At 40.2% G+C, this 12,459-nt stretch overlaps 1 protein-coding gene across 6 annotated transcripts in view; it reads right to left on the bottom strand.

Moving 5' to 3' along the window:
- The window catches only part of VMP1 (vacuole membrane protein 1), a 70,817-nt gene that overhangs the window by 24,814 nt on the left and 33,544 nt on the right, over positions 1-12,459 (bottom strand). For all 6 annotated transcript variants that reach the window (XM_080384034.1, XM_080384036.1, XM_080384035.1 and 3 more), the window contains one exon: positions 12,148-12,279. In XM_080384034.1, coding sequence (XP_080240160.1) covers positions 12,148-12,279 — 132 coding nt within the window. The remainder of the gene's footprint in view (positions 1-12,147; positions 12,280-12,459) is intronic.

Here is a 12,459-nt window from a genome sequence, read left to right as displayed (position 1 = left end):
AATTATTCAAAATAGATCCACGATGTATTTCAGTGGAAATTGTTCCTACCCCAATTTTAACATATTTACCCATTATCTTAGACTGCAGTGCTAATACACTGTTGTATTAATTTTCACAAGCTGGCATTGGAAACAAACTCTAACAAGTGACCTATAAACTAATGCTTGCAGCACAGCTGGTTTAATAAAATATATTATAATTACATATAGATTGACTGTATTAACCTAGTATAAGCACATTGCACCATTTTTCATCAAATTTCTTAAAAATAAACAGCTTTCCTCACCCACATTTCCAGACTGCTGCAAAATGCAAGGCTGCTTTCAAACTAATTTTTTCACTCCAGCTAAAAACATACAATTTTTGTTATAAAACCAATGATGAAAGTGTTGAAAAAGTGTAACAAGTCTGTCCCTCAAAAAAAAACCCAAACCCAAACTAATTTCGGGGCAATTTTTCTCACCTTATTAATTCATAACTTTTTTTTAATAAAAAATATTTTTACTCAGTTTCTTCTTTCAAGTTTTTTTACATTCATTGTCTATTACAAAGTACTCTATGGAAAGCACAGCCATAGTTCTAAAAATTTCAGTCAAGAACTTCTAGTTTGTCTTCCTTTTTCAAGCTTTCTAAATAAGCTAAGAGATAAATTAAGGATCTTTTTTCCTATTTTCTATGATCTAACAATCATAGCTACAAATAATCTGCATGGTAATATACACATCAGGGCTGCAATAAAACTACATATTTGCAGTCACAACATTTACTTTAATGAAAACAAGCTCAGAAATACTTGTTTAGTTGCTTCCTTAAATCTTGTTTGTCAAATCTTTGCGACATCTGCAATAATAATAATAAAAAAAAAACCTTAAGAGTTTCATTTCTCAGAGAACACAATCATCAGTTTCACAACTTTTACCTATTTCACAATATAATTTTTCTGTTATAAAGCCTGCGCAGGGAACAATCTTTTCTCTACTTTTTTAAGCATTTGAAATAGAAGCAAAACAATTTTCATAAATCAACTGATTTAACTGAAATAAAGTAAAATAAAAAGACATAAAAGTTCAGCTACTTACAGGCAAAACATTTTCCCCCCAAATTAAAGTATCTAGACAGGATCCGACTCTCAGCTAATATGATTCATTCTCTATAACATTTCAGGATCCTTTAGTTCACTATGTCCCTTTCAAAGATGATTTGGGTGGTTGTTTTTTTTTGGTTTGGAAATAGATTTCCTGTGACTGCTACAATACAGGCAAAGGAAGGTTAAATGATTAAACATTACTTCATTGGGTTAATCATCGGATCTTAAGAACTGGAATAGAAATAAGAGGCATAAAAAGGTCAGTGGCGAAATACTGATTCACACGTCTCAGCTGGTGGCTTGAAGAAATTCGTTTCATATCTGCCTTCAGTAAACGGACATTTTATTGGTACCAGCATTTCATTTTTACATGTTGGCAAAGCAAAAAACCCTCCCAATCTTCCAAACATAAAGGGAGAGTAACGAGAAATTACAAGTTTTGCTGCTCAGTAAGATTTAGCCCAACGTTCCTCCTTTCAATATGCACTATGGTGCAGTTTTGAGTGTAACTTAACATGGACCATTTGCCCCCAGGAAAAAGCCCTCCTTCTAGAAAGAGTGAACGGACAATCTTAACTACTAGGTTTCATCCCACCCCCCCGTTTATTTTGTTTCCATTTATAATTAAATCTATTTCTTCTTTCTCCCTTCATTGTCAAGCACATTGCACAAGCTCTTCTGTACTCGAATGAAGAATTCTCGAGAAAACTCGAACCTCACCAGATTTAGTTAACAAGCTCGAGAGCAAAAAAATGTCAAATACCCATTTTTACTCTTTCCCCTCTGTAACACTGCTTTATTATCAGAAAAGAGAACGGGCACAATTTATTGTGTGCACCAGAACTGCAAAGCCTCTTTTCTTCTTAGTCTCAAAGAAGGGAGTCAATGGATCCATCACAAGTACCCAGCCGATGGTTACCAAGGAACTCTGAATAATCAGCCTTGGATCGAATCCCATCGTCCTCACAGAAACAACCCCAAGGACTTTGACAGAAGGTATTTGCTTGAAAGACTGCACAGATGGGCATATAACGATTATGTAACGTAATGGTTTATTTTCTACCATGAAGTTGCTATCAGTTTTTAGGAGCATCAAGCAAGCTATGACTGCCTATCACAACTCAACTCTTCCTTGCACGCAGCAGCGATGATAGCCGTCAATCTCTGAAAGATACGATTCGGAGTTTGAATGATTCAAGGCCCGGAAATACTCCTATCACAATTCTTCTTCCTGCTGTAATTACCTTAGCACTTTACCAATATATGGGCAATATCGGTATATTGGTGGATATAGCACAGAGAGGAAGGCCGGTAGACAAGAGAAGGAATCTATGAGATGAAATTCTATCCTAAGCTCAGAGCACATGCACTCCCTGCTAGCAAGAACAGCCAGTGCCTTGATGTAGGATCAGGTGGAAGTCAGTGATGGAGTATTAATGCAATTGCTCAAGCAGGATATTAATCACCTGGCAGATGGTAGCTTTAAGAAATTCAAAATAAATTTCTGGAAGGTTTGGGAAGGGTTATACAGCATTTCTTACTCTTAACAAAAACCAGGATCGTGAATGAATGTTTACAAAAATACAGAGGCATAACCAGAGATCTCAATGGAATGTGCTGCACCTTGATGGTCCTCTACAAGCAAGTAGAATACAGAGGTTGCTGTGGAGACAGATATTCATCCGAGTGCCAGCAGACTCTCCTGATGCGAGTGTGTAACTTGACTGTGAGGAAGCAGTGGACAATCCTTCAAGATTCAAATATGATTTCTACAATTCCTGTAATACGTTCTTACTAGAAAGTCTAATTATCCAAATAATAATCTGAAGAGAACTTTTTTCCCCAAAGATTGAAGATGATGTATGAAGCTACTGCCTCAGATTATTAAAATTATAAATTCCTTAACATTTAAAAAGCTGCCTACAAAGACAGTGCTCCTTTTTATGTAAAAATCTGAGTTATGTTAAAAATGAGCTGCACAATATTTTGTTTCTTCTGGCTTTCTATTACAGCACAATGGAATCAAACACAACTTATGGGAGAATGACCACTTGTGGTTAGGCAATGAACTCTAGAATTTCAGAGGACTGGGAAGAATTATTAACTCATTGAAATAACGTATTAACTGCAGAAGAGCAGTTTTAAAGAAGTCAGAGAGCTACCTACAGGCTGAGAGGTTACAACATACCTCCAACGCTCAGAGAGCAGATCAGCAATGACGTTTAACAATCAACACAGTAACCCGGGGTTAAGATGAGGAGAACAGAGATCAAGATAGAGCCGATAGTCACTGCCTATCACTGCGAGTAGTTCATTACTCAGTGACCAAAGAAACCATTTCATACCTCTCCTGCAAGACATCAAAGGTAACAGATCTCATGAGTAAGGTTCCAGTAAGTTGTAAGCAGGAATATTTTGACAGTGGTTCACGGTGGTACTGATCTCCCACTCCATCAGCTGCGGTGACTCTCAACATCACAACGCCAATGGAAAGGGCTGTGGATCTCTGTTCTAGCTTTCTCAAAAATCCTTCCAGCTTAACACAAACAAGGGGCAAACTAAAAGGGGATATTTCCAGCTTGATGCCTGGGTAGAAGAGGGTGTGTGAGGTACGGTTTAAACTTACTTATCACTTGAAACTCCAGGAAAGAAAGGCCCTGTCTTGGAAACCGAGCTGTCAAAAGACAAAGTTAAAAGAGGTTTTCAAGGATTGCTGAAAGCAGCTAAGGGAAGGTGGCAGATCTAAGCAAGTAACAAAGTTTGATAAAAGGTATTTACATACAATAAGCATAGGACAGGCATTCCAGATTAAGAGGCATGGCTAAAATTCTAAGCTGGAGAGGGAGGTAAATTTCACTTCACAAGACCTCTGGGTGTTCCGAGACACTAAATACTGGAAAAGGAACACGGTAATCATATGGGAAAGTGACAAGCGGTCCACATTGACAATGAAAACACAGTTTTAAAAAGTACAATATGAAGACGACTGAACAGCAGTGAAACAAGGCCCTTGACTTCGCAGGCTTTACCAAAGAACTGTGGAAAGACAAGAGAGCAGTACCTACAAAACCTTATTAAACAGATCGCGTCAGAGATCCGAGGACTTCAAGCTAGTAAGATTTCAAACCATTATTCAGAATATTTGTAGGCAAGGATGAACATACAGTAGGTACTACATACCAATCCCAAGTCAACAAGAAATCAAATACACAGGTGAATTCTTCTACTAGCCTTTCCTAGGGCAAGAATACTGAATATAGATTGTTAAAGGACTGCACAGATTTATTTCCACATCTGTTTGTGCTCAAATTCTTGAGGCTGGCTGCATGTTAAGGGGTGACGCTGCAATCCACAAAGATAATTGGAAAGATGCTCATCTGTGGGACTTTGTAAACTCAGACATATGAGTAACTACAACTAGTTCTTGTGCCAGAAAAACTGAAGTTTTTCCATAGAAAATACAGTTAAACCTATTGTCCTCATAATCAGATTTTAAAACCACTGTTAGAAGACAAAGACTTACAAAGCCATAGATGGAGCCGTGTGCAGAGCTGAACCTTTTGCAAGCTGTATGTGAGCAGAGCCTAACAGAATGCAGCATTCGTTCCCACAGCAAGCTTTGCTTTCCTGGTCATTTTATTTGAACCTGTTGTGGAGCAAAAGTGTGAAACTCCCAATTCATTATACGTAAGTAAGACCTCCCGTTAACACGAGCAGGATTTCAGTCAACCAGCTCCAGATTAAACTATTAGCATTAGGAACTTGTAGGCATTTCCTTAATTTCATTAACTAACTGTAAATGGAAGAACATTTAACTTCCCTCACTTCTCACTCTCCCCTAGACCTTGGGGGAAGCAACAGCAAATGCTTTTTCATAATAAACTCTATCCCAGGTGCTTTAGTTTCAAGATTTTAGACTCTTACAATCCAGCACCATGCACAAGTTTGGAAGCGATGTACCAAACTGAACACAGATTACAGATCTCAATGACTTAGTAAGCACTCTCAATGCCAGCATTTTCCACAACTAGAACTGAAACTCTCAGACTTTAACATAAGAAGTCCTTTTGCTTCACACTGTAAGAAATTTTGTAAAGAATAAGACACAATTAAAGGAAACCGTCTGAAGGAAGAGGAAGGAGCACGTCCTTTCAGTCTTATCAGATCTGTCCTATACAGCAGTAGCCCTTTCAGCCACATCCCCTGCCATCTCTGGCTCCTCAGTTCACGCCTATGCAGTAGCATGAAGCAACATGTCCCCTTGACACTTTGCAATTCCACAGTGGTGCACGAAAATGTGAAATAAAACATATTATTTCTTTGCTTGCTAAAGAACTACTTTCTCTTCACATCTCGTTGGAGATCTGGCAGTGAGCAGATCCTGCAATCTATTTCATGGAAGCGAGCCGTCAGTTTGGCATGTCAGGGAAGCAGCAAGGCCGTTAGGACAGTCCAGCTTGGAAGAGATAACCCAGAGGGGCTGTGCAGCCTCCGGTCTTGGAGGGCTTCAAGACCACACTTGACAATGCCCCGAGGACCTGAGCTGATCTCACAGATGACACTGCTCTGAACAAAACAGTTGGGACTAGAAACTGCTTCAGGTCCCTGTCCAGATGAATTTTTCTGCGATTCCATAAGGAGATACTAGCAGCCACCTACAGAGAGAAGAATGAAGTAAAGCAACAACCTGTCCCTCTGGTTCCCATTGACCTCCACAGCTTTTGCTTCTACAGTTGAACGTGTGCACTGGTATTGCCTCCACTGGTGTGCCGGCTGCCTGACATACCACTGCAGCTGCACGGTGGAGTGCTCATTTATCTCAAAGCTACAACTGCAATTAGTTATTGTGTGTGGCCACAGGGCTGCCCATCTAGTTATGTTGGCGTGACGAGCTATGCCAGGACATTGTCAGTTTCTTTTAATCCATTACAAATTATCAAGTTCTATTTTTGGGTGGTTTAAGAGCCAGACGTTACAAGGAAGGGCTCATGCTTGCTGGAACGAAGCAAGTTGCTGCTTTGCTTTAGCTACTATCATCGAGAAAGGAAGGAATTTCTGATAACCAGACAAGTAGACTGACCCTTATCAATCTCTGACAAATCAGAGCCAAAATCACCAGCACTGAAAAAAGAATACACCGTCCCTCCACAAAGAACTTAGAAATAAATTCAGGAAGAAAACCCACGCACAGAAAAATCACTTGTAGGATAAAAGTGAACAACTTCTAACACAGCTGACAAATCCTTTTGCACACACAAGGCTTCCTACTCAGCCTAGCCAGCAGATGTGCAGCGCTAAGCATACCTCTCGCTTGTTCTCCCTCGGAAGTAGCAGAGGTTCCCAGACAGCTTAGAGAAGTGGTCTGCATACCAGACTCTTGTACAACACAGATATTTAAACAGTGTCTGGAGCAGAGGCAAAAAAAAAAAAAGTAGCCATTTTCTTGATTACGATACCATAATTAATTTCTATCAGTTATTGAAGGCTGCCCCTGAAAAAATATTTTTGAAGCGGTTTATCTGATCCAAACTTTTGATCTTTTATTGGTCTTTCTCAGAATAGCGGGAAGTGAAATCCCAAGTATTTAGGACCAAGTTTTTCCCTTAGAAACTTGCATTGAGCATTCCCAACACACATAGAACATGCAAATCCAATGGCAGAGTTCGACTAAGTGCTGCTCCACAACGATGGTGCAAATGCAGCTTGCAAGATTTCCAGTAAACTTGGTGGCATCCTTTCTGAAAAGGCTACTTTCTGTTGTAAAGTTCGAGATTTGTTACTGAAAAAAATTCATCTGAGCTAGTATCCTAATATTGAGCAAAAATATTGCAAAGTAATCCAGATTTTTCCAGTGGCTAATTTCTGATGTACATGCTTACTTGCTAAACATTAAAATGACAGAGGGCCAAGTAAAGGAGTTTTAGGGAATAGATCTTATCACAAAGAGCCGTTCAACGCAGAATGTGAAAAAGTCATCTCTCTGTTACCATTAGCAAATGCAATGTAATGCTCATTGCTGTTTTTTCCTTATCTGTAAGCAGGTGTGCAAATGAATAGAACAATGCAGGCACAAGACTGCCCTATTCTCTTGCCAGTGTCCAAAGAAATCCAGCAAGGAGGTGGCTTACACAGTTGTTACTCATAGCTCCTATTGTCCATCCTCTGCCTGTATTAACTCTTTGCTACCCCTGCTCTCAGGAAGGCTTCTATAAGGAGTTCCCTTATCTAAAGCTTTCATTGACTCATTCCAAAGCTTATTTCAACTCAGGAATTTTGGAGAACAGTTTAAAACTAAGCTGTTCCTTAGTATATTCACTGCTTCACATACCCTCTGTGGAAAAAAACCCACCACATGTCACTGTCAGTTCACTGTCAGTCTGCCATCTCACTATCAAGCATTCACAGCAAGTTTCTAAAGCAAAGCTTCAAGGTTTGATTAGTTTTAGATTTCCATTTAATTAATTAAAAGAGGTAAGATACCTCCCCTACATCTATTAACAAAGCCAGGCAATCAAACTTCAGGAATGCAGTGGGTGAAGACAAGCCTCCTGGTGGCCACCCATCAGTCAGCTCAGACCAAACACCAGCAATCTCCTCCTTGTACCGCACAACTGATCCAGTGAGGAAGCCGAAGAGGGAAGGGGGTGACTGGAAGACTGAGCAAGAGAAATTACAAATGGAATCGGATGTTGGGTTTAAACAAGTTATTTCTGGGAAAGAAGAAAAAAAAGAAAGTAAAGCTGTTCCAGTTATCGTATGTGACTCTGCCACTTCCATTTTTATGATAACTGCTTTATAAAACCCTGCCTGTGGTCTGCTGGAACTTCTTATTTCGTGTCCCAAATACCCTGAAAACCTTTGGATTAAACAAGCCAGCAGCCAGGGAATCCTTTTCAAGCAGGAACTTATCAGATACTAGCTGTTAATTTAATCACAGGAGAGATCCATTTTTAATTTGGCCACCTTCTTTTAAACTGCTAATTAAGTAACATTTTGCTTATTAGTTGAACCTAATCATTCCATTTGAGTGAAGTCACAGTGTCATGTCAGAACACAGTGCTGGGTTCTCGAGTAACCATGGCTGGGTGTGGTAGCGTACTTTGTTCTGCTTCTGCAAAGAGAAACCCCACATGAAGATGCAGAAAAGCAACCCAGCTCAAGGCAGCAGACCCTTCAGAAAGGCTGGAAAGATGGATTTAACACCCGTCTAACTGTCACTATTGCAAGAGTTCACCAGTTTAACTCCTTGCAGACAAGAAGGCGACTCTCGGAGCAGGAAGTTGTTCGGTGGAACTCCTGACGCAATGCAAACCCGAGCAGTTGCAGCTTAGCTTAATACAAACCCTCTTGAGTCCACGTTGACAAATTCTTTAACAAGCCCTGTGGTTACAGGGAAGCTGGTTTCAGTCTGAGTCACTCCAGTTCAAACAGTTTACTGGAAATGGAGGGGAGGGGGAATTTTCAGAGAAGTCATGTGATGGCCAGACAAACCACAACCAGTAAAGGTTCAGTGGAGTCAAAAACAGGTCCCAGCAACAACTGACAGTCAGTGTGCAGATGGCACTCGATCATTTACAAACCAGTCCTGCTGCACCTCAGCATTTAGATCGATTTAACCCTTTTTCAAGCTTGTACTCCTTCAGAGGGAGGGCACAGTTTGGAATATAAACAAACAGCCCTGGCAGATAGTAACATAGGCAACTAGCAAATATTTTTACATGGAAATTTGGCTGCAGCAACGCTGCACAGAAGCAAAGCCCGATGTGTAAATCATTAGTTCTTAAGAATATGCCACTTAATGAATCCAAACACTTAGAGCCATTAACGATTAGATACACAGCAAAGATATTAGTACTTTCTCCTCTTAGCAAGCAGTACCACGCTACAGCAAGGGCCCACGCATTATGCATTATCACAAAGTACCTTGAGGGAAGCTGGCATTAAAAGCTTCATTTTCACCAGAAACCCCCATCAGCTTTAAGTGTTTCCCCATGACAGCGACAAGATGAGAATGCTTAACAACCAGCAACTATTAAACGGGCAAAAGAGAGTCCCTGCACATGTGTGTGTAGACATGAAACTGTACAAAAGTATGCCTGCACCGTATTATTACCAATGTGCTGCCCCAGCACTAAGTAGTAGATTCACTTCCCCTAATTGAGAGGTTGGTTTGCACAGCGGCACTGGAGATACTCCCAGTGGCTAAATGGGGAGCTCTGATAAAAAAAACCCGCAACTCCTTTTCTCTGGAATTCGTCTGGAAGAGAATTAACAGCAACTGAGGTACCATTTCAAATATTCATAATTTTTAAATACTGCCTTAACGAATCAGACCCAGTTGCTCTGTTCCTATAGTGTGCTGGGCTCTGCATTGTGTGGAGCTCCGAGGGGAAAATGAGAAAGAGCGCCCTGCTTGTAAACCACACTCCTCCTCCAGGGCAAAGTCACTCAATTTTAACAAGAGCAGCCACAAGGCAAGAGAAACTCAGACACTCCCATAATGTAACTGGGACTAACTGGTGTGCACACACAAGGACGCAGAGAAAGGAGAAGTGAGTGCTCCTTTAAAATGAGGGGCTTTTTCTCAAGTATGCTAATGCAAAGTACAACAGGCTTACACATCATCTGCAGGCTAATGAGTTTTCTCCAAATGTAGCTCAAGGAGACAGGTCACTTAGGTCTGAGATTTAGGACAGAAAATCCATCAACAGACTCTTTAAAGTAAACAGTATTTTATGCTGTGTAACACCGAATGGGGCACTAAACCTTTATGTTGTTTAATCCTTTTTTTGGTTGTTTTTTTAAAGTGCCAAGCTAGCAGGCACATTCACCCTCACAGATCCTTCAGGCTGGATATTATATTCGTGGTCTATTCTCACCATAGAAGATCCTCATCTGTTTCTCAAAATCACCATTGTTTTTGAGAAATAGCAGCGACAAGCTTTCTAAACAAAACACACGCACGCAGAAACGTCAAGCCATTTGGCTTTGCCTTGTAGGCATACAGCAGCTCAGCAGAAGTAGAGGGGGAAGCTATTCTTCAAAATCCAACACCCATTTTCATGCCTTTCAAAAAGGCAAGGATGAAGCGAGACCTTTCTACTGAAAAAAAAGGCTCCTGTCTCTTGACGTCAAACATTTGTAGTAGTCTCTGTGGCATGAGACACTTGTCACATCCCCCCTGTTTTAAGCATAAGGCTTCGACTTGGGAGAGTGGGAGAAGCTGCTGTAGGTAATAAAAATTGTTATTGAGCATTTTAAAAATAGACATCGTAACTGCTCATGAATAGCAATTACAGAACAAAGAGTGATAAGCTCTGCTGAAGATTGGGATTTACTAAAGGTCATAGGAAAAGGCAGGCCTGTCTCCCACAGACATCTAGCAAAAACACGACTGAAGCCAAAAGCAAAAAGGAAGTCATATTAGCAAATGGAAAAAACTGAACTGTCAGTTTTATGAGTGCAATACAATTTAATCCGATTGTCAAAGCCTCATGTTAAGAGTTTTATAGAAACCAAACCACAAGTGGAGTTTAAAAAGATTTTTTCTTTTTCCTGGCCATCCATCCTCAAAACAACATGCTTCAATCCAAATTCAATTGCCAAGAAAATAAAATCAAAAGTACTGGTAAATAACACCATCATTTTTCTTAATTAATTACACAATGCCATTCGTTTACTAAGGGCAGTCAATACAGCTAGCTATATTTTGGCCTGTCCTGACAAAATGCTCTCTAGCAAAAATTTTCTTCCCAAGAATCTTACTGTGCCTTCTGGAAACCAACTCTGGCTGCTCCCACAACTGTACACGCATATAATTTGCTGGGAGAGTTTCAGTAAACACAGATAGCATTTCAGCTAGCAAGTCATGTATTCAGCGGGTTTCACTGTTTGGTTTGGTTTTTTTTTTTCCATGACTTAATTTTTATACAGTTAGGGATTACTTCGCAAAGCAAAGACTGATGATAAAAACCAAAGATATCCCCACCCTGCACGTTTAAAGAATTTACTGCTTACAATAGCAGAAAAACCCTTTGGAACTTTCTAGTAGGGGGAGGCTCTCGGGAAACACAGGGTTTACTGTTAGAATTACTAGATTGCACTCAGTATTTCCAGACAAACCACTTTCTTTCATGGAAAAGCTTCACCCATTTTTTGAAAAGGAGAAAAAAAAAAGTATATACTTATACCAAGAAAATACCCTGGCAGAACATTTTAAAGACATCAGTGGATGGTAAATAGCATCTGCTGGTTTTTTAATAGCAGTCTCATGACCTGTTTCAACTTAGTAGCAGACAAAACAGGACAAGAAGGAAAAATACAGAAGAAAAATTCAGTGGCAAGTAGTTTGAGGAAAAAACATTTGATTTCCTCTAAAACAGTATCACTAACTCATGAACAGGATCCAAACTCCAAACCTGAATGAAAAATTATCTACATAATATCTGACTCACGTACAGCATCAGTCACAAACAATGCTGTAACACAAGCACTATTTAATCCATCAAGAAAATAAATGACAAGAGCAACAAAAAGGGATTCAGAGCAGTTTGGTTGCATCTTCACATCAGGGGAGGGGAAAAAAAAAAATGTATGTTTCCTCAGGCTGATGAATAGGTCATGCACTGGCCCCTGAGGGTGTTAGTGGCAAGGCAGGCAAATGTCATCTCGAGGGGATGAGCTGAGACTAAAAAACCATCTCCTGGCCCAGGGAGGCTTTAAAGGCAGCTGTAACAGCCATAATCACAGAGTAGCACCGACTCGACCACTGGTTTGTTAGCCCACTTTCTTCCTACCTTTATTATGCTGTTTCTAGAAGTCTAAATAAATGCAGTATTTGTAGCAAACACTTTGGCAGCGCTATCTGTATGTGCTTCAACAAGCTGCGTTCTTGTCCTCCCATCACCAGAGGTACCTCTACCCAGTGCAGGATCTTTTTCCATCCCCCTTGCGAACTCACACAGACTGATTTTTGGCCCATTCCCATTTCGTTGGAATGATTATTTACTTCATCTAGTTGTTCTGTTTTATTAATTCTGTTGTTTTGCACTGTTCTTACTTGTGCAGTCTCTGCATGTTCCAGCATCTCCTCAAATTCCTGATACTCTTCATCATCAGGTTCAGCACCAGAGAGTCGGGCCGCCCGGGCCATAAAATATGGGGGCAGCTCTCCAATGGCTGTGCCAGCACCCTGAGAAAAGAATAATTCGGATTTATTTTTGTGTTTATTCTTGAATAGGAAACATGCGATATGCACAGTCCCGTGGACATTTCAGGTTATTAGAACTGATGAGACCACTGATTTGAGAAGTTTGCTTTTCCCCAGCAGGTCCCATTCCTCACTGTTTCAAACAGAATGCTGCTGCTCTTC

This window comes from Falco punctatus (assembly GCF_963210335.1).
Source record: "Falco punctatus genome assembly, chromosome: 1".
In the NCBI taxonomy this organism is placed as follows: domain Eukaryota; kingdom Metazoa; phylum Chordata; class Aves; order Falconiformes; family Falconidae; genus Falco; species Falco punctatus.
This window is presented reverse-complemented; position numbering and strand designations above follow the sequence as displayed.